This window comes from Daktulosphaira vitifoliae, unplaced genomic scaffold (assembly GCF_025091365.1).
Source record: "Daktulosphaira vitifoliae isolate Bord-2020 unplaced genomic scaffold, ASM2509136v1 Scaffold_1, whole genome shotgun sequence".
NCBI lineage: Eukaryota > Metazoa > Arthropoda > Insecta > Hemiptera > Phylloxeridae > Daktulosphaira > Daktulosphaira vitifoliae.
The window spans coordinates 69,183,880-69,206,930 of record NW_026099572.1 but is presented as its reverse complement, the minus strand read 5'-3'; the positions used below and the strand labels follow the sequence as shown (position 1 = coordinate 69,206,930).

Here is a 23,051-nt window from a genome sequence, read left to right as displayed (position 1 = left end):
GAATTAGAGTTAAGTGGTGATGTCCCTACATCTTTGACACTNACACGAGTCCGAATTAGAGTTAAGTGGTGATGTCCCTACATCTTTGCCACTACAAGTGTTGGGTAGACCTGTACACATGATTAATGAAACAGCTACCGCACAAGTTGTCCGGCTGGTATCAAATACTTTGTTTCTTAGGCCTTCTCCGTTTTTAACTACTTTATTCCCTCTCACTTTTGTCCCCGCTTACATCCGAGATGAGACAATTCGCCTACGTTTTGTTCAGGACACTTCATACAATTACCTACCCCCTATCTACAGGGAATAGTATGTAGAAGATATAGTAAGTTAAATTTGTATATTATATATTATTATATTGATATGCGCAACGAATAAGGCAGTGACTCATTTTTTCTCACTTTTGTGAATATAAAAAATAAAAATTGCTCTCTGATTATAGACTATATATTTAACAAATTTCTTAGTAGTTTAATTCTGATCCAATTGAAATTATCGATTGTTTGATAAAAGTTATTATAAGAGTAAAAACCAAGTTCAGATATCTCGTAATCTCAAAATGGTTTTTTATTATTTACTGTCTCATTCGTTGCGCTTAGCGATATGTTAGTATTAAACTGGAAATAATTCTAATTTAAAATTTCCAAGCAGGCTATAAAAATATTAATTAATGTCTTTGGTTGTTATCAAGATATTGATAAGACACTTTTTCTTCCATCATATTATGCGTTGCGCAGTGTAATAGAAACGTGCCGGGTTGCCGTACACTCAACACGCAGTTCGTGTTGTTTTTGAGTTCCCAAAGTCACATGGTTTTTTTTTTGAAGAAAATAATTTAATATATTGTATATTTTTTATAAACACTTTTCAGCTTAATTAAACATAAATTAACTTAACTAAAATATCGTTTTTGTTTGTTTATATAGATGGTATGGTTTTTTTTTAATATTGGTACTCTATATTATCATTTGTGTATCATCGAATAACTTCGATAAACTACTTCTATTAAAAATACAATAATTTTTGTTAATTGCCAAAGGATCTTCTTAGTTTGCAATCACGAATCATTTTTTATCATTGTGTAACGTAGATATGTCGAAGGTCATTTCTTGAAATTTGCTGATCAAATTGATTTGTAAATTTCTACTATGAGTAAATCGGCCACATCAACAGTTGATATGTCTTCTAAAAACCCGTGTAACAAAGAAAACATACGTTCTAAAAAACCAACTTCAGAAGATATCTGTTCAAACAAATCATCTCATCCTCAATCCCCTATAATAAATGATGATAAACCATTAGAACTTGATAAACGTGAAGAGAGCTGTGAAAATGAATATATTGCTGATAAAAAGAAATTTGTTGAAGCACCATTACCAAAAACTAATCCATGGACTGCAAATATAAATGCTGCTAGTATAATTCATTCCAAAAATATCAAAGAAAAAGATCCAATTGTTGGTGAAAAAAGAGTTTTACTTCCGCAGCAACAAGTTCTATGTAAGATATATTGATTATTATTTTAAATCCCATATAGTTTAGTTATAGTTTATTAGATTATAATTTTAACTATAATAACAATTTATAATTTTGCTTTCAACTAAATACTTTAATTAGTTGAAATAATTTCTATACCTTTTTCTTAGACAAAACTGTCGCTACCTTTATTAAACTAAAACATATTTAGTTTATATTAAAAGTTATAGCATTGGTTAATTACAGTTATATGGTATAGAATCTCATAATCTATAAAGTTTAAAAGCTTTCAAATATTAAAATATTTTACCTTAAAAATCGATAAAACTTTTTACTTTTAGCTTTTTTTAATTTTTGATAAATATAATAGTCATATGTCAATTAAATTTCTTTATGAATAGGCCTAAAATGCATTTTGAAATTATTAAAGTTGTTATTTTATTTAAGTTATCTTCATATTTTAAATAATCCCTAAATGTTAACAATAACTTTTAAAATTGATGGATTTTTAGATATTTCTATTCAATGTAACTGTAAATAACTAATGATAAACTAAAATTATTTTAGTTTAATAAAGGTGGCAACAGTTTTGTCTAAGAAAAATGTATAGTAATTATTAATAATTATTATAATATAATATTCATTATAATAATAGTATTCTTAAATTAGTCTGTAAATTTGGTGTTTTGAGGAACTTAGAGTTTAAAATAACTATCTAGTATGTGTAAATATATTTTTTTTTAATTTGGCCTAACTTCTCTGATTTACAATGATCATTTTGGAAGAAAGGCATTTGGAGTAAATGAGGAAAATATATATTTTAATTTGTAATTAATTTAATTTCATGATACCCATTTACATTAATATTATTTTGAAAGAGTCAGTATTTCAATATTAAACTAGAACTGAAGGTCATAAGCAAGCTAGTTTTCCAATTTTTTTATTTACTATAATTATTAGTTATATTAAATATCAGGTTTACTTTACTCCAATTAAAATTAAAAAAAACTGTTAATACTTTTGTATTTATCTTAAAATTTTATTTAAAATCCTATATTTATTTATAATGTGATTAAATTTATCACAATCCTATACTTACTATGTATACAAATAATTGTGATTTTTTTTACTATTTTTAGTTACTGATTATCTTGTATTATTAGCTATTTTATAATTTTTAAGTTCATCCCTTATGCTTTGTTAGGATGTCAATTTTATTTTTTTCTAATGGCGACATATTTTGAATTTAATTATATATTTGCAGTTTTATTTTAATAATGAATGACATTTGATATTGACATGTTTTTAACATAACTTCATTAATTTGATAGAAAAATTCTTTATAATTTTGAATTTTTTAATTAAAGTAAGTGTAAAATATATGATGAATTACAAATTAGTTTGGTAATTGCTTTTTTTACTCTTAGCTATCCATAGACATGTAGTGTTTATTGTCAATTATGATATTATAAACAAATATACTTAAAATATAGTATTATATAAGACACAATGTTGTGAGCTAACATGTTTTAATATATCAATTGGCAACACAGGGAGCATATCTGTATTTTACAGCTGTTAACACCCTAACAAGACATAAGGAATGAACTTAAAATATAACATAAATAAAAATTCAAGAAAAATATGTAACTAAAGGTTACCAAAAAAAAATTAAAAATTTTACTCTGCAAGTTTGAGAAATTTATAATAAAAAAACATTCTTATATTTTAAATTAATTTATTTATCCTTATTACTTTATTTTATCATTGTAATTAAATAACTTTATAATTAATTTTTTGGTCTAGTAGAAAAAAATTGATGACTATTTTTGTCAAGGTAGATAAAATGAGTATTTAAAAAATTTTTTTTCAATTGAATGATAGTTACAAACAATTTTTAATCCTATAATGACAACTTTAATGTTTGGAAAATACTTTTGTTATTTATGATAACTGTTTGCAAAATTAAACATGAACATAGCAATAGTGGATAGCTCACTTTGCTATATAATATATTTGCTATATAAAATGTAAGGTTTCGCTAACACTGCTCTGAATTAAAAATTCACATGAGTTGAGTTTGATAGTAGCCTTTCTACATAATTTCAATTACCTAATTAGTAGTGAATTTAAAATAGTATTATTTCTTCAATCTGTACTATATTATAAGTTAAAAATAATGATAACATTTTGAAAGTTTTTGTAAGTAACACTTAATTTTTTTTATTAAATATTGTTTATTATTATTTATGATAATGTTTACAACATTAAATAGATATTTAATATGATTTTTTTTTTTATGAAACTAAGCAAATTTTTATTAAGCTATTAATAATATAATCTAAAATTGTTATTTTTTTAGTTTAATAGAACTAGTTAATTACTCAAATGTAAATTTAATAATATTCAATGGTCCCACTGCTGATAAATAGATTTTTATTAAATAATTATTTGACAGATTAGTACAATAGCATAATTATTATTAACATCTAATATAAATAATACTCAAAAGTGTCTACTTAAAATTATGTATGTATATTTGTACAATCAACTAAAATAAATTGTATAATATTAAAAAAAAAAAATCATTACAATTAGTAATGATATTACTAATTGTAATGAATTATAATAAAGAATTAAAAATTTGTAATTTGCAATTATATTAATGAAAATAATAAAAATAAAATAATTAATTAATTAACTTTAGCATACTCAATTTTTATAATATTTTTACTTAATAATTGAAAACTATCAAAGTTCTTTAAATAGTTAAAATTTTATAATAGTGTAATTATTTCATCATACACATCTTAAATTATTAAAGATTTAAAAGACAATAAATGTTGTTTTTTATAATAATTCAGAAAACCCTTAATTAATAAATAAAATATTTTTTTATTAACTTAATAATTATGTATATTTTAGGTGACTCCTCTAGTAGCAAAACATTGAATAATAATAATAAATTTTCAAAGTCAAAAAAAGTAAGTAACAAATTTTTTATAATTGAATTTGAGATGTTAAAATTTGAACTATTGGGAATCTATTTGCAAAATTCTATTATATTTGCAGCAAGAATGTTTTTTTTTGTTGTTAATTGATTTTTGCTAAATAAAATGAATGGTTTCGCTAACACTACTCTGGGCCCTATAACCCTCTTGAGTTGAGTTTGATAGTAGCCTTTCAACATACTCATATAAATATTTTATCTTAATAGTAATACAAAATTATATAAGAAGTTATTTTCAAATAGTACAAGTTCTTAACTACAAAGTAATAAATCTTGGGTAAGATGGTCATGTTCTCTGAAAATTTTTTATGTTTGTAAATATATAAATTATTTGACTTAAAAAACTTTACAGTATTATAATATTAAATGATCTTTTTTCATCCTTTCTAGGATAAATATCTTAATTTTCATTTTTTAGTAAGAATTCCTATTTTTAACTTTATAGATAAATTATAGATAAAAAAAATAATTACAAAAAATATTTTTCTTATAATTTTTTTTTTTTATCAACTATTCTTCTGTAACAGTATGTTAAAGTTTAATAATCAAAAATCAATTTTCTAATGATATTTCTTTGTTAAGATACCAAAAGTCCTCATTTTACCATTTTGTTATACATTTTATTGATATAATTCTCTAATATAACGAAATCTTAACCTTAATAATTATATTAATAGTTAAATACTCTTATATTTAACTCAAATTTACTGTAGTACTTTGTCAGTAACCAAAGGGTAAACATTTGGTTGAAAACTATTACAAAAAAATGTATGGCCTATTGATGCCACTGGTATGGAGAAAACAAATTGATGATGCATTATTACTTAAAATCCAAATTTATAAACTATTTTAAAAATCAGCTGATTGGATAAAAAGATTTCTAAAAATAAAATTTTCAATGAGTTTTTGAATCAAATATTTTTTTTTTTTTTAAGTTTCTAAAAAAATGAATGTTTTATCCGAAATTGATCACTTTGTATAATTATTTTTTTATTATAATATTTTTGTTGTTCTATAAAATTTATAATTAACTTATTACATTTTTATTAATTTAACAGTTAATATACTGTCAGTAAACAAATGAAAATTGTTTGTTTTTTTTAACTATTTAAAAATACATTTGATGTACGTATAGATCAAAGTTACAAATTATTGATTATGAGGTATTTAATTTAAAATTCCACTACTTTCATTAATCTAATTGAATGAGTTATTATTTTATTTTATAGTAGTTTTGTATTTATCTCATTTTTTATCTACATTACTTTGATCCCTTCAGCTCTGGTGCTGTCTCCTCATAAATAAATATAATTGATTTATTAAAACTGAAAATAAAATGAACATATACTTTTTAAGTTTTTTCTTTCCATTTCACCAAGTTCATTACTGATAAATATCACTGAAGCCTTCTAAATATAAACCAATTTTTTTTTAATCTGTAGATTAATTGATAAAAATTAAACATAATAATATTAGTTTATTTAAAAATTAACCATAAAGCATTTAAACCTAAGGTATTTTTGTTGCTGGTGTTAAAAGTTAATTACATTTTTCAAATTTTTAGAATAAAGAATTAAATAGTGTTGAAGCATGGCCATCCTTGGGTAATGGGCAGAATTATGATGTAAGTCAACCTTATATTTTAAATATCCTTTTCTATTTTGTGCTAAAAATTAATTACTTTAAAGTTGTATTTACAAATTATTTCAATTTGATAATTTAATAATTAATTTTTAAAAAAATTTTCTTTGACTAACAGTATTTTAATAATATGTTATCAGTATTGTATTTTAATGTATATATTTTTTAAAAGAGTGAAAAAATTATTAAAATAGTAACATTTAACCTTAAAAGTTGTATTTACATAATAAAAGCTATAAAAAAAAAAAAACAATTCTTTTATTTTTTAATAAAATTAATATATTTTTATTAAATAATAATTTAATTATCTTTGTATTTTTAGAAAATAGTAAAAGTATTTTCATGAAATCTTATTTTGATGTACAAACCAAAATAATATCAAATTTGCAATTTTTTTTTTATCATTTTAAACTATTGAATTACAATTGTTTTATTAATAATCTGATTTTAATAAAAAGAATAAGAAATTTTTCTATTTTCAAATTTCTATACAATACTATATAGTTATCTTCAATTTGTTTTCAACAAATTGACTACATTATTGAATAATTATTCTATTAATTTATGTGAATACTTAAAAAATAATTGAAGTGCAGATAAGATAATTTCCATATTATATAATTATATGCATAGTACTATAATCTCCTTCCTATTCAATGTATATACTCTGAACATTTGAAGCTCATAAATTTCAAAGTTGCTCAGATGTTTTTTTTATGAAACGATTATTTCTAAAAAAATTTTATTCAATAATATTGTAACTTAAAACAAGATGAGTAGTAATCTATTGTTTGTTCATCATAATTTTAAAAATGTGCAAAATCATTTAAAAATATATCAATCATTTTTCATATCTGACTGAATCATTTTACATATTATATATATATTTATTAACTCATTTGTTTAACCATTTATAAATATTACAGAGGAAAAATATTGCTCAGAATGATATGCCTTTAAATAATGCCCAAACAAATTTACCAAAAGTAACTAACTCTATATGTGCAAAAGATTCACAAACATCAACTAGAGAAAATACACCTGGTATAAAATCATGTTCAAAATCAAGTAGTTACAAGAAAAGTGAAAACAATAACTATTCTCAAACTAATAATGATTTAGAAAATGGAACGAATTCTGGTCATTCATCATCCAATGAGTCTAACAATGTAGATAAAAAGAAAAAAGGTAAATATTATTTATGAATTATATAGTTTAGTACATTAAACTAAAATAAAAGAAAAGTAATGCAATAGAAACATTTAGAAATATGTTGGATCCACCATTTTTACTTTATGAGAATCTTGATTTCTGGATTAATCCTTTTTAATTCATATAAATTTTATATACTTCATACAACTTACATAAATAAAAGTTAATCTTTTAACTAGTTAATCCTTCTGGGTATATTATTGAGTGAAATTATTATTTTTTAATTTAAGGAAAAAAACACAGAACATATTTCTAGAAAGGACATTGTACCAAAAACATATATTGTATTATTTATATAATAAATAATTATAGAATATAAATTGAAATAAGATATTAAGTTAAAAATGTATTATTTTTCTGTCAATATTTTATTTGAATAAAAATCTTCAACTAAATATATTTAAAATAATTATTTTAACAAGAACAAAGTAAGATTATTAGGANATAATTATTTTAACAAGAACAAAGTAAGATTATTAGGATTATTTTAAATAAAGGGAACAAAATAATTATCCATTTTCTTAGCTTTTTATTATGTCTTTAAGTTCTTTACTAAGATAATATATTACTAATGTATATTGTACATTAACAAACAGATACAATAACATGTTTGTGTTAATGTTACAACTTAAGTATATAAGTCTCTTAATTAGTTAATAATTAAAATACATTTAGTTTTATTAATGATTCATAAATTCATTTTTGAAATTACAATTATGTCCAAGTATTGTTTTCTAATAATTCGTACTGATATAATGAAAAATAGTAAGAAAGTGATATTCTTCAAAACTTTTTTAAATTATTTATCTACCAATTACTGAACAAATTTCACAAATGTCATTGACTATTAGGCTTTCTTTAAAATGTATTGTTTGTTTAAATTAGGAAACTTTAGATGCTAACATAATTTTTAAATTACAAATATAATAGTTAATATTATAATTGTTGATTTTATATTAGTCAAACATTCTAAATGGACTCCATTAGATATTGAAATTTCTAAAGAAAATAGTTATAGAAGCCGACTATCAAAATATCGAAGAGATAGAACTGGTAATTGAAAATTAATTGTTAATTTTTTTTATTGTTTTGATTACATATAATTTTTTAGGTGGATATGAAAAAAGTAATAGTCAAAATAAAATTAAAAATAGTCGTAAAACACCTGAAATGTCAGATAGTGCAATATCTGATTCAGATAAGCGAGATGGAGGTCCCATGCGTTATCTTAGACATCAACGGTCTCGAAATAGACATCAAGATGATGAATCTAAAGTATCTTTCCCAAAAGTGTTATCTGATAGAAAAATTGTAAGAACTCTATTGTATTATAATGTTCATACAATAAATATATATATTATTAAATAAATTTATAGGCCAGCTACAACTATAAAGGAAGTGATATGTTGTATTCAGCTCCATCTCGAATGAATTATAATCAACCTTACTGCGAGCTAGTCCCATTTGTGACTTATCCAGTGATGAATGAACAAACTGTGATTAATCTCCTTAAGCAACAAATGTATGTAATTTATTTTTATAGAATTAATGTATTGATATATTAATAATTTTTTTTATTATTCTAGATCTTATTACTTTTCCACTGACAATTTGTGTAAAGATACATTCTTTAGGTTTCACATGGATGATGATGGTTTTGTTCCTGTAACTTTTATTGCTTCTTTTAAAAGAGTTAGGGAACTAAGTCAAGATATAAGTCTTGTAATGAAGGCTATGATTGATATGGATGAACTAGAAATAAATGGACATATGGTAATATATTTATTTAGGGAAAACTACTTTTGCTTTATATGCTTTCTTAATTGATTTCTGAACCTCATCATGAGAATAAATTATTTTATCAATGTATATTTTAGGTGAGATGTCGGAATGATCCAACAAAATGGCCTTTAAAGGAAATTCCTCAACAATTTTTATTTAAAAATAACTTACAACATCCATTATTCACTCATCCAATGGGACCTCCTTCTATTGTTCCACTTATATCACCAGATTTATTAGTTAAGAATTTGCCAGCTCCACCCCCTCCACCTAGCATTCATGTTGTCACAGATCCTCTTGCTATGAATTTAAACCCAGATGTTCCAGAATTTATTCCAAGAAGTGGTCCTAATGAATCTAAGACTGATGAAAACTGTGATACAAATGACTGTGAACTTGTTAATGAAAAAGATGCACTTATTGATAGTACTTTAAATCTTAAATCTGTTGATAAAGATGTTGAAACATCTGATGCAACTAAAAATGTTACAAAAAACACAGATGTTAATTTAAGTAAGTTTTAATGAGAAAATATTTTAATTTGTCAAATTATTTTTAATTTTAATATATTTTAACTAGAGCTGAGCAATTTTTTGATCAATGTGAATTATGAATTCTTAAATAGATTTATCAAAACTATTTACATTATTTGTGAAATATGCATTATGAAATATATTTAATATTAATGAATTCATTACAAATTTTGAGCAATTAGTTTTGTATTGCAAAATTATTACTATTATTTTTTAATTAAAAATTTTTATTTTAAATATTAAGATCTATAATTTAATGGATTCAATCTGTGATCCACATTTAATCTCTAATCTTGATAATGTGCATCGGCAACAATTTTTAAATCTGGACTTCTTACTCAGCTATAATTTCAAATTATAATGTCTTTTATTATTTATAATTTAATAAGATAATCTATTTAACTCAGCTAGAAATAGATTGTGCCTCAGTTCATTGGTTCTGGGTTGGATTCTTTGTCCATAGCTTATGAGAGGAAATCAAATATAAAGAGAATAATAATAAATCTAATTTTATCTTGTATTTACAGAAATTAATTTTTATTAGTACATTTTCTTATTAAAATAATTAACCGTTTATCTTAACATTGTACCTAAAATTTTAATTCATAACTTAATCTTTAATATGCATTTATTAGTGTTTATATTTAATGTTACACTTTTTACATTGTTGAATGACTGTATTTTTTAATTTTTTTATTAGAGAATACTGTTGAAACTACTTTCTGTAAAGAAAAATGTACTGATAGTAAAAACTTGAATGCAAAAAGTGGCAATTCTAATCAATCATGGAAAGAAGTATGTACATTTATAATCTATTATAATTTAGTAAAATTAATTGTCTATATTTACTAAATTTCTAAAATGAGTTTGTTATTTCTCTTAGGATATTCATTAATAGAATTTTACTGAAGGGACAGGATATATTTTCCTTATCACATACAAAGAATACTAAGCTAATACTACAAAAAGAATCTAATACAAAACTCCAATAATCGTTTTCTATCTATTAATTCTAAAGTTATCAAATTTAATAATTACTAAATGTTATTCTTATTTAAAAATATAACATTCATAAACTAGTTTTGAGACATTTCATTCTCTAAGTTTTAAAGAATATTATAAAAAATTTTCTAAAATTCTATAAAAGTTATTTACTATCTCTATATAAATTTTATTAACAAATTTAGATAATATTTAAAATGAATATTATAACAATTTAATTAAGTGTTAAATTGGTTAGTAGTATTAAAATTTTTATTATTTATATTCAGGTTAAAAGACGTTCTAGAACTAAATCTAATTCAACAATGACTTCAGATATCATATCAACTACCTCAAAGGTTAATAACTCTGATACTGATAAATATACATCCAGTTCTTGGGATCTTGGATTCCAGTTTGATGAAGATCTTGCTGTAGTTCCATCTGGAAAGATTAATAAGTTTAATGAAAATCCTATTGGGTAAATAAAAATTAGTATGAAAAATTGTTTACAGTAACTTATATATGAAAGTGTAATTTTAAAATTTGCTTAAGCAGTTCTGATAGTGATGAATCAGATTATGGAGATATTGATGATTTTGATGATAAAGACCTTGACAATTTAATGATAATAACACAAAAAATGATAAGTCGCTCTCAAAAATGTGAAGAACGTTCTCATGACAAAACAACTCGTGTTAAAATGACTCAAGATCTGGAACATGCTATTGATTTGGGATTAAGATTATATGAAGAAGACTTATGGCATTCTAATTCTACTGTAATAATAAAATGAATTGTTGATTTTATTAAAGCATTACCCTGATAATTAATTATCAATGACTATAATTTCCAGAGTCAACCTTCTTATAAAACTGTAAATGTAGTTACTCAAGAGGAATTTGAAAAACTTATACCAAAAGCCCCCAAAAAAGTGAATCAAGTTCCTCCACCACCACCTCCTTCTCTTAGTGTTGATAACTTAACAGAAGTTATGGAAAACACTGATTCAAAGGTTAGAAAAAATGATATGTATGAATACTGCAATTTTTTTAGTGTAAATCAATTGCAAAAGAGTACATTATGATCAAAGAACAATTTTTAATAATAAATTATGCTTATAACTGTAATGTATAATTTTGAAGTGTTGAGTAATTAATAGCTATTAGAAACTAAAATAGTCGTCAATGTAGAATAATATTTTTGGGGTTATCAAATATAATCAATAATTTAATATTTTTTAATAATATATTATTTAAATAAATTGATTCAAAAAAAAAAACTAAGTAATTATGGAATATTATTAAATGTTCTTATCTATTTTAGGAAAACAAAATCAATAGCCAAAATAAATCTGATGCAGGAACTCAAACAGCTAAAGTGAAATTTGTCATTAGTAATCAAAATCGCCGACACTTTTATGGAGATATTGATGAATCATCAGGACATCGTAAACGAAGTCGTTTCATTATGGACAGAGAACATCATGTTGGATGGGTATTAGATTCTAGAGCACATTCAAGACATCGTACTACATCATTTAGGTAGTATTATAAGACTTGTATTGTAATTAATAAAAACAATGTATTAAATATAAAATAAAAGGATTTGGATACTGCTTGTCACTATAACTGAACATTTTTAATTATCTTTAGTAATAGTAATTTAGGAGCAAGTCCAATTGAGGGACATTTATCTAGTACACCACAATCTCTTCCAACATTTCACCACCCTTCTCATGCATTACTTATGGAAAATAATTTTACTCAACAAGCTTACCACAAATATCATTCGAGATGTCTAAAAGGTAAAATATTAATTTTAATGTATTAAAATATCACTAAATATTTGTCATAAATTATACAATAAAAATTATATTTTATGTTTAGAGAGATCAAGACTTGGACCTGGATTATCTCAAGAAATGAACACTTTATATAGATTCTGGTCATTTTTCTTACGTGATAACTTTAATAAAAATATGTACAAAGAATTTCAGTCAATGGCTGTGGAAGATGCTAGTAGTGGGTTTAGGTTTGTATTTTATATTTTTCAAAAATATTAATNACAACACGTGGTAAGAGTTCCCACTCCAGTTCCGGCGCATTGCAGTCACCTGTCATTGTTTATTTTGATTAGCCAGTGAATGGGTCCCGGTCCCCATTAATTCGGATAATTGGAGTTCTACTGTATCTATTTTTTTAGATTTTCTCTTTAAGTCAATTTAGTTTCAGATATATAATGGAAAATCATTTTTTTAATTTGATTAATTAATTATTTAATTTAATATATATACAATATTTTAAAGTTTTTTAATTTATGTAGGTATGGTCTAGAATGTTTGTTCAGATATTACAGTTATGGCTTGGAAAAAAAATTCCGCCCAGAATTATATAAAGACTTTCAAAGTGAAACTATAAAAGATTATGAAAATGGTAAGTAAAGGTTATGAATAAAATTGTATTATTTTTTAAATTATTTTTCTTGTTATGATACCCTTAAACTGGTACTGTTTTTAAATTTAAGTTATTTTATCCTTTGTCTAAAGTTTCTTTTTAAATATTGAAATTTTAATTTAAAAAAAAGCTCTGAAAATTATTAATTTACTGGATTGTATAATAATAACTATTATAAACTAAATTTAAATTTAAAAAAAGCAATGTACTCATATTTGACTATCATACAAGGTGTGTTGAGAAAATAACAGAAATTTTCGTTTTTTGAAAAAAATATATATTTATTTATATACATTAATGTTGTCGCCTTCAAAAAAGTCCTCATTAGATATGCACCTGTGTCAACGCTTCTTCCAATCCTCGAAACACTTTTAAACTCGATCTTTGAGATAGCTTTCAGCTCAATCAGCGTTGTGCTTTACTGTCATCTATGCTTGCAAAACGACGGTCCTTTAAGTTGCTCCTTGTTGTTGTCTCCAAACTTGTTGAATTTTGGAACAAATTTTGCTGCTATGCATTTCATACCCAAAACATTCTAAAGTGTTTTAAATGGTATGAGTCAATCAATATTCCAACATCATCTGCAACTTCCTGATTGTGATTTGGCAATCGTTCATAAACATTTCTTTTACTTTTTCCACGTTTTCATTGGTTGTTGATGTGCTGAGACATCTTGGGCGTTCTTTTTCTTCAACATTGTCATCACGACCATCTTGGAAACACTTTTACCACTCGTCAACCCTTCTTTTACTCTTGCTAGACACGCCATAAATCTTTGTTAACATTTCATACACTTTATTTAATTTTGCTTAGTGATTATATCCTAATCACTACTGCTTACAAAGAGTATTTTAGCTAATTAAAAATCAATATCTAAAACTTAAAAAAAATATGTCCAAATTTTGATAATACCCTTTAATCATTATTTTATTATTTTTAGGTCACCTTTATGGTTTAGAAAAGTTTTGGGCCTTCCTTGAATATTACAAATACAGCAAAACTTTACAGGTAGACTCAAAACTAAAACAGTATCTAGGCAAATTTAAAACTTTGGATGATTTCCGCAAAGCAGAAGAGGTAAAATTCAAAAAAGGAAATCTTTATGCTTAATACAGTAGTACAGCTAATATTTATTGCTGCGCTACCAAAAATTTAGAAAACTATTTGTTTTTTAAGGGGTGAATTAGTTTTCATTAATTAGCACCCCTTATATTTTATTCTAATTGCATCAATATACATTTTTTTTTACTTACTATTCCTATACTTTAGATTATGCATATTTTTGGATAGAAATTGGTTAGTTTTATATAGTTAATATTTTAATATAATTCTTATAACTAAGTTTTTTATTAAACTTAATAAAGTAAAAATATAGTTTTATAAAAATTTGTTTAAAAAAAATGTTGAAGTTAAAGGTAATTATTAAATAAATAATTTTTTATAGTGTTTATTTCAAAAGACCTTTAAAATTATAAATTATTATCAAGAAATTAATTATTAAGAGATGAGTAAAATCTTTTGAAATAAACATCTAATAAAAAGATAGTTTCTTTATAAATAATAAATAAAATATTTAAAAATATATATATATAAGTATAAAAATATAAAATAAAAGTAATTTACACTTAATAAGTCATTAATTTAATATATTTTCTATTATTAGCAATTGCCCAAGGGTGAAGGTTATTTAAATGCATCTATGAGAAAAATGGCCCGTATGAAACGACAGCGTAGTTACTCTGAAAATTCAACTTTAGATAGGTTGAAAATGGTTTCAGAATTAAACCCAAAAATCTCAAATATCACTCCTGCTGTTAATAATGACTATAACTGGCGAAAAAATACAGCAACACCAAGAAGAAGATATTTATCAGTTGGTAAGAAAAAAATGATTTCTATCTCATAACCTTTAATATTTTTAATATCTTTAAATAATTGTATTACATTAAAATAATTATATACAAATATTAAAATAATATGACATTTAGTTAGATTTAATTTAATTCAAGGAGTCATCTGATTATCTATTTGATAATTGACATATTTTAATATTTTTAAACAATTTAGCAATAGTTCTTCATTTTTTTTTTTTTCAATACTTTAAAAAAAATAAGTACAAGTTTTAAGGGTAGTACATGTAGATTTTGTATTTCGTTTATCAGTTAGTTAAATATAATTTTAGATGTTCTTACACTATCTGGTTCTCTCAACAGATTCTTAAGTAATAGAATTGAAGGAATTGTATTTAAATCAAGTAAATATCTTAAATTTTGCAAGTCTAATGCAATAATTAAGTATCTCCACATTTTTTATTTTCTCTTTCTCAAAATATTAAAAAATTTACCACACTCTATAGTAGGCAGCAACACTTACTCAGGAAATTCTATATTATTCATAATTATGAGATTCTAGCACAGCCATATTATATTTATATCAACCATTATTTTATTGACTTTCAATTAATATGTTGAAGATTTCTGATTATATTACTAAATAATAATGTAACAATATTTTCTATATTCAATTACAATTGTTTTATAAAAAAAATATAAGCCTAATAACAAAACTTAACTATATCTATAGTATAATTAAATTAAAAGTATATATTAAATGTGAACCAATAACCTATGATACTGTGGCTTTTATTTATGTTGTTAGTTAATAAAATTATGCTTTTAATAATTTGCTATCATAAAATCATCTTATTAGTGGCTGTTCAACAATATTTGTATACACAACATGTGTATCCATCATCCTAAGATTTTAATTACAAAAATTAAAAATTGTATGTATTAAGTAATATTGAAGTTACAGTTATGTTTTTTGTTAAAAATGTTTTTCTATAAGTTTACAAAATAATCCACTATTAAATGTTAAACGTCTATTCATTTTCATAATGGCCTTTGCAAGCATGCATCTATCAAATTTTCTCATCAAACTTGGAATTACTCTAATGTTATATTAATATATATATATATATATATATATATATATTTTTTTTTAAATCAAGTATATAAAATTTAAGATTTTAATCCTTCAGAAATTAAGATTATAATCCATGTTTATTGTTAATAGGTGATAAATCAGGAGATATAAAAGGAACTAAAAGTCAATCTAAAGTAACTTTCGAACTTAATATTAAAGGCTCATCAACCATTCAAGAAAGCTCAGAATCCCCTAAAAAATGTAATGCGACTATTGAAACTTTTTAAACTTAAGTTTTATTATTAGATATTTTTAAAAAATATTAATAATAAAACATGAAATTTATTATGATACAAAACATATTTTTAAAACTTAAATTGTAGATGTTATTTATTATGACAAAGGACATAGGTCTATTTTATTTAAAAAGTTTATTTTGTCTTGATGAATAATTTTATTAACATACTGATGACCACTTGGTTTTGTTATATATATTTTTTTATATAGTGTTCAAATTTATCATAAAACTTAATTTGATCATTTGTTAGCATTGATTACGTAAATTATGTTACATATTATGCAATTTTAATTTTCTTTCATTTTCTGTTTGAAATTCAGGAAAAACGATAAAGACTGAATATAATTAATTCTGCTATTTTGTCTTTACATTTATTTTCAACAAATTCTGTTTCATTGATGTATACCAATTCTTATAAAGTTTTATTACAAAACCCTAGTCACGTGGTATTATTTTAACCTATTTACTTCAGTTATAAGTGTAAGTTAAATATTTCATAGTTTTGGAAAAATTCAATATGATAACCATTTACTTAAAAATATGTTTTTTTGTTTTTATTTAACAAAATAATTCGTTTATATTAATAACAAAACTGTACATAAAAGTGTTGATTGATTCTTTTGTTAATATTTTTGATTTCATTTCTAATAATCGTATAATTAAAATTTTTTTTTTTTTTTTTTGCTATGTAGTTTTGTTTTTGGGATTGGGATTAGATATCTTGTATTTATTTTATTGTTCCAAAATTTTGATTTTAGAATTAATCTTTTAGTTTGTAATTATATAATGCCATATATTATTTTTAATGATTTTTTTGTTAATAAATTGTCACTTAAGTCTTGACACACTGCTCACACAGGGTTTTCCCTTTATTGATATTATATAATTTTATGTATAAATTAAATGTAGTAAGTATTTTTATTACATTATTTAAGTTAATTTTAATTATTACTACAAAAATAAGTGACAAAATAGGAAAAATTGGTTGTTTAATTAAAATGGCTATTTTTGTGCTTACAGTCTAATAACTCATTTATATTAGAATTATATTGAAATAAAGAAATCTAATAAATATTGACTTTTAAGTATATTTTAGAAACCATTTATAAATAAGTAGCCTTTACACTTTTATTTTCCTTATACTATTTGAATTGTCCGTTATATGATATTAAAATGTTAAACCAAATTTTGATGTTGTGTTCACCTTTATTTTTATTGCTGTTTTGATATTAGTTAATACATTGATAAACTAACTGATTTCAAGTTTATTTTTCCAATTACTTATTATTTTATGTTTATGTGTATGTAAGTTAATATATTGTTATTTTCAATAAATATTTAAACAAATTTTGTGTTAAAATTGTATTTATATAATTAGTACAAGGCCTGAGCTAAATCTCCATACAGTAAATCGTGTTTTTTAGTATGAATATTTTCTAAAATAATGTGATACATAGTAAATAAAATTCAGGATAGGAAAAAAATTTATTGAAAATTGTGTATTACGTTGAAATAATTAAATACAGATATTAAAATAATATGACATTTTTTAGATTTAATTTTATCAAGGAGTCTTTCGATTATCTATTTGATACTTCACATTTGAATATTATTGAACAATTTAGTCACAGATCTTCAATTTTTAGCTTTCATTTGAAGCTGAGAAGGTATTAATTTTACTATGATTCTTTTTTTTTGTGTCGCCAGCACTCGCCGAACCACCGATTTCTTTCAACTATATGTCAAAAGATCACAAATCGTATCTAGTTGAAGATATTGCCCTTAAAGATAGACAAAATTTCCCTCGTTCCCTGTAAATAGGTCAAATCCACCAAAAAATTGAAATTTTAAAATCAGTAAATGTTTACATTTTTTTCTTAAAACTGTCATAACTTTTTCAAAAATAAAAAATCAAACTATTTTTTTTATTCTATATATTTTTTTTGAAATCGAAATCCTTTATCTACCACTTATAAAGGGGCATTCAAAATAGCAACTTTTTCAACTTAATTTTTAAAAATATTCCGAAACATATGTTAAATTAATGCTTATGTTAGACACTATGAATTAAAAAAAAAAATTGTCCCGAAGACTTATCTTCTATGTAAGAGTGGCTGCATAGTTAAAAGCATACTATTTTTGTGTTAAAAATTTCGATTATATATATTCGACTTTAAATTGTTATACATTTTTGAAAAATATATGTATCAACATATAATTTTTATTAGTTATTTCTGTTGCAACATTTAAAAAATCAGCCAAATGTGTAAACATCGTATTCATACAAACTTTATTTATCTACGTAATAACTTAATCAAATAAATAATTCAACATTGCAGCTAAACCAGCTTACAAGTATATTATATAATAATCATTAGTCTATGATTAAACAATATGATTGACCCGTTAACATAAATTTCAATCTTGTTAAATAGTGTTAAAACTACTTTTAACTTCTCAGAGTTATTTTATTTGTTTTGAAATAATTATCATCAGAAAATAGTTGGAAAACATGTTTTAGTATAGGTTTATTAATGGTATAAATCTACATAAAATATTGTACAGATAAAAATGTTAAATATTGATGTATACATATGTATTTATAGATCTATCAAAATTACTACAATATATATTAGTAATATATATATTATATATTTAAATTATCGTGCTAGTATTTTTATGAGAATGGTCGGAAAAATATTTTTCTGAAGTAGCCAGAATATGATGCTAATATTCTCTCAAAAAGATAAAAATATTTTTTTCATTCAATACTTATATAGTAAATTTACAAGCAAGCCCTTCAATTGTTATTTAGATTAATTAAATAATCATAATTTATTGAACATTTTAAATTTAAATTTTCACGGATTTTCATATCCGTTCAAAAGCTTAATTTTCTTCAAAACTCTACCGCTCATTTATAATAAAAATTCATTATTATAAATAGTTAACTAATAGCCGAGCAATGTGAAGCAGACGAGATTACAAAATTAAAACAAGCGGCATATTATCAAACCTTAAATCTCTTAAAATATAAATTATATTATAACACCAGTAAATTTTTATTTGAATTTGTAGAAACATAGACAATATTATCATTCAATCTAGCATATGTAAATACTCTAAAGTAATATTAAAACTTAGTTTTATTTCTCCTTATTTATTTTTTGTCAATTTCTTTTCTATATTATAAACTCAGATTGCAAATTTATTGATCACTTTTAATACTCCTTTTTTTTTTTGGTAGTTCACTTCAAACAATCATTTACTAATACTTAAAATATTAACCGTGAAAATTGCCCTTCGATTATTATACAGAGTAATTTTATGCTGTGAACTACTAAATAAATCAAAAAATAATATTAATATCAAGAATTTTTTTTCATTTCTTTTAGATTTTTTTTTTTTTAATCCATGTTTTCAATTAAATTTTTTAAACAATTATCTTATAGAGGTAGCTAATTTTTTTTTTAATGCGAACGTGTATAATTAACTAGCTTATTTATTAGATAATGATTTAATTAAGTTAATGTCTAGTTGATAAATTAATAAGATTACTACCCACTCTTTATTTTGTATGGATAGTAAAATCGCTTCCATTTTGAATAAGAAAGTCTATATTTAGGATTGTTACGTTTTAAGCATACAGAGTTTAAAACACCAAAAATTTCAAAATTTACTTTGGTCTAATAAAAAATTTTAAACAGTTTAATTATGTTTTAAACTAAGTTTTTTAACAACCCTAGCTATATCGACACATTGTCAGTTTCTGAACGTAATTTGATGAGCGTCTTGAAAAAATAAAATTTATTTTCACCTAACAAACCTTTTCACATTATCCAATATGAAATGTGTCTGAATGGCGGATATATGGCGAACGATGCCTACCGCAAATTTTGTTTTAAAATAGGTTATTATTCTAACTATAAAGTGATAGCTAAGTAACCGGAAGTTTTAATAACAATGTATTTTTTGCAGCTGAATAACAAGCTTCTAAAAACAATGCAAAACTTGTTCGGAGACCGCTATAAAAAAATGTATTCAATAAGACCATTATTACACAAACTATTATTGTTATTATTATTATTAGAACAAAAACATTCTTTTACTTTCATAGAAATTTTCAACTAACGATTTTTACTATATTATAATTTATGAAGATAATTCTTGTTTTAAATGAAATTTTTGCTAAAATAAATGTAAATTTGAGTTTATATTTGATTAGTTAATAGATTAAACTTTATAAAATAATAAATTTATATTAAATTATTACATTTATTTATCTATTACAAATGTATTTATATAATTAAGTGAAAATTTTGCGAATTAAGTAGATTTGCGCAAAAATCTCATTAGAACATACAAATTCAATGTTAACGATTTACGTCTTTTAATTCTAGTTAGAATTATGGAGACATTGTTTCATCCATAGAAATCCAATTATCATTTTTCAATTTTATCAAAATCAATGGAGATTAATACCTTCTGTCGTGGTTATCTTTAGCGTAATAAACTTTTGTGGCTGTACAAAATTTCAATATGACATCAGACAGTAGATATAAATGTCATGATTGTTTAGTTAAAAGTATTCCATTATAATTTACAAAAGGGCTGATAATAGACTTTTGTTTACTAGTGAATAATATCACTATATGTATACTACATGTAAATTATAATCGAAGCGTTTTGTAATATTGATTTGCAGTTACTATCTGATATAACACTATACTTTAACTAGTTTAAATGTAAACGTATTTACAATTTATTAAAATATAAAATTTCTATAAGATCAACGAATTAATTAATTAGTTTCGAAACAACATTTTTTTTTTGAGACGTGAGTTTGATTTTAATTTAACATGAACACTAATTTGGGACGAATAGTTACATAAATTTCAAAAAATAAAATTGAATGCTTACTATTTAATTAATGTGCCTTCCCATCAATCTATAGAGTAGCCGGAAAAATTTTAGTCTAATGCCAATGAATGAGTGTTATGATGTATTGAATTTTTTTACATTAATTCAAAGAGAAATTACAACCAAAAAATAATTTTCAATTCAATTGTAAAAAACTAAAAACTATATTTGACTTATTTTTTTCTAGTGGATGTTTTATGATAACGTGCAAGAGAGACAAATCTTCATTGGGCTCATTGCCTTTCTTTAAGTAAATACAGTATAAAAGAGAATGTCAAGTTAAACAAAACAAATAAAATATTCAAATTATCAGACCCTTTAAATTTAACTTTTACTTACTAGCCGAGTGGTACGCATTCACATTTAAACTTAGTTAAAATATCGTGATGGGATTTGTTAGTATTTGTACCAGTGGCGCAACTTGAGGAAAAGTTGGCTAGAGAGACTCGGAAGTCAAAGGGCATACTGAAGTTGATGTGTTTTTTAACATATATATTTATTGATAACTTTCCTAGTAAATTTTTATTTTTTTTGAAATCATAAAATTGAAAATTTGTAAATTTTAAAGTTCTATCATTAGAAAACGAGTCAGATTATTGACGAAGCGCTCCATTTATCATATCCTTCATTCAGTAGACTGTGTACTTGCTATTAAGTCCCAGTTCACTGTATAAATATATTTATAGTGGTGAACTGGGACTTGACATAAGCCTCAAAAATGTCACATTACAACAGCCTACTGATTATACAAAATTTTCTTTAATACTTTAATAGCTTTTAATTTACTCATATTTGACTAAAAAAATATATAGCACAATGCTACTTAACGTTCATACTTCTTAGAAATTTCGAAAATAATATAAGTGTATCGAGAAAACTATCGGTTTACTGGTGGATCAATTATAATACCGATGACGAAATCTGACACTTAAGTTGGGTTGGCGTTGTTTATCTGAGGAAGCAGGGGTTATTAAGTAAGGGTTGAAGTTAAAAAACCTACTGTATAATTAATATAAGTATGTATTTATTTTATTTATTAATTCATCATAATGTTGTATTGTTTCTCTTTTGAAATCAGCTAAGTTAATTTTTGCCATCAAATGAATTTATAATCCCTTCAACTAGGATTTCCTTAAAACAAAAAGTAAAAGGAAGATGAAAATTTTTTTATATTATTTTTTCCAACTTCAATTTTATAGGTAATCGCACATTTTGAAAAACCGATTGAAATTACAACATTTTTGTTAGTAGTGGATGATACCTACTTTCCAAGTCTCTCTCTCTAAGAACTGCCCTGTCGTCCAACTATCTTATAAGAGGAGGAATAATCTATTAGACAAATAACAATTTAATCAATCTCTTGAGTAACGAGTAACGGTTCTTAAAAAAAAGTATCTATACAAACATTTCAGAATCGTGTCTAATGTTCTTTATAACGCGCAATATGATATCTCTTGCGAAATCATCCTGCTATAGTATTTAACAGAAGTCATAGAACGATTAAATTACCACTAAATGTTATGAGAACATAATGGTGACCTATCTCATACTATTATTTAGTAATAGAATAATATACCACTTGAATAGCGTTCTATCAAGGTCGTTTTTTTCTTTATTGGCCAACCTCAGAGAATAAATCTAGGTTAAATCATGCGTCTTTAATCATATGCGACGTTATAATTACATACCTGAAAACTCGATGTTATCGATCGTTGTATTGAGAATTTCATAAATTATTCAATAAGGTATGGTCCGTGAAGTATGCTTTATACTTGTTATTATAGCGTGTATTAATAGTCCTACTCTGTGTAACATCC

The 23,051-nt window shown here is 23.4% G+C and overlaps 1 protein-coding gene across 1 annotated transcript; it reads left to right on the top strand.

Moving 5' to 3' along the window:
- Positions 1 to 753: 753 nt before the first annotated feature.
- Positions 754 to 17,186, top strand: LOC126900434 (la-related protein 1B). Its single transcript, XM_050676150.1, has 20 exons — positions 754 to 1,500; positions 4,402 to 4,460; positions 6,051 to 6,110; positions 7,054 to 7,315; positions 8,300 to 8,392; positions 8,451 to 8,650; positions 8,716 to 8,861; positions 8,926 to 9,112; positions 9,217 to 9,634; positions 10,355 to 10,449; positions 10,926 to 11,116; positions 11,194 to 11,416; positions 11,492 to 11,650; positions 11,962 to 12,179; positions 12,291 to 12,442; positions 12,525 to 12,669; positions 12,961 to 13,070; positions 14,032 to 14,168; positions 14,755 to 14,968; positions 16,167 to 17,186. The coding sequence occupies exons 1-20, from the start codon at positions 1,149 to 1,151 to the stop codon at positions 16,301 to 16,303; spliced, it is 3,558 nt and encodes a 1,185-aa protein (XP_050532107.1). The 5' UTR covers positions 754 to 1,148; the 3' UTR covers positions 16,304 to 17,186.
- Positions 17,187 to 23,051: the final 5,865 nt, after the last annotated feature.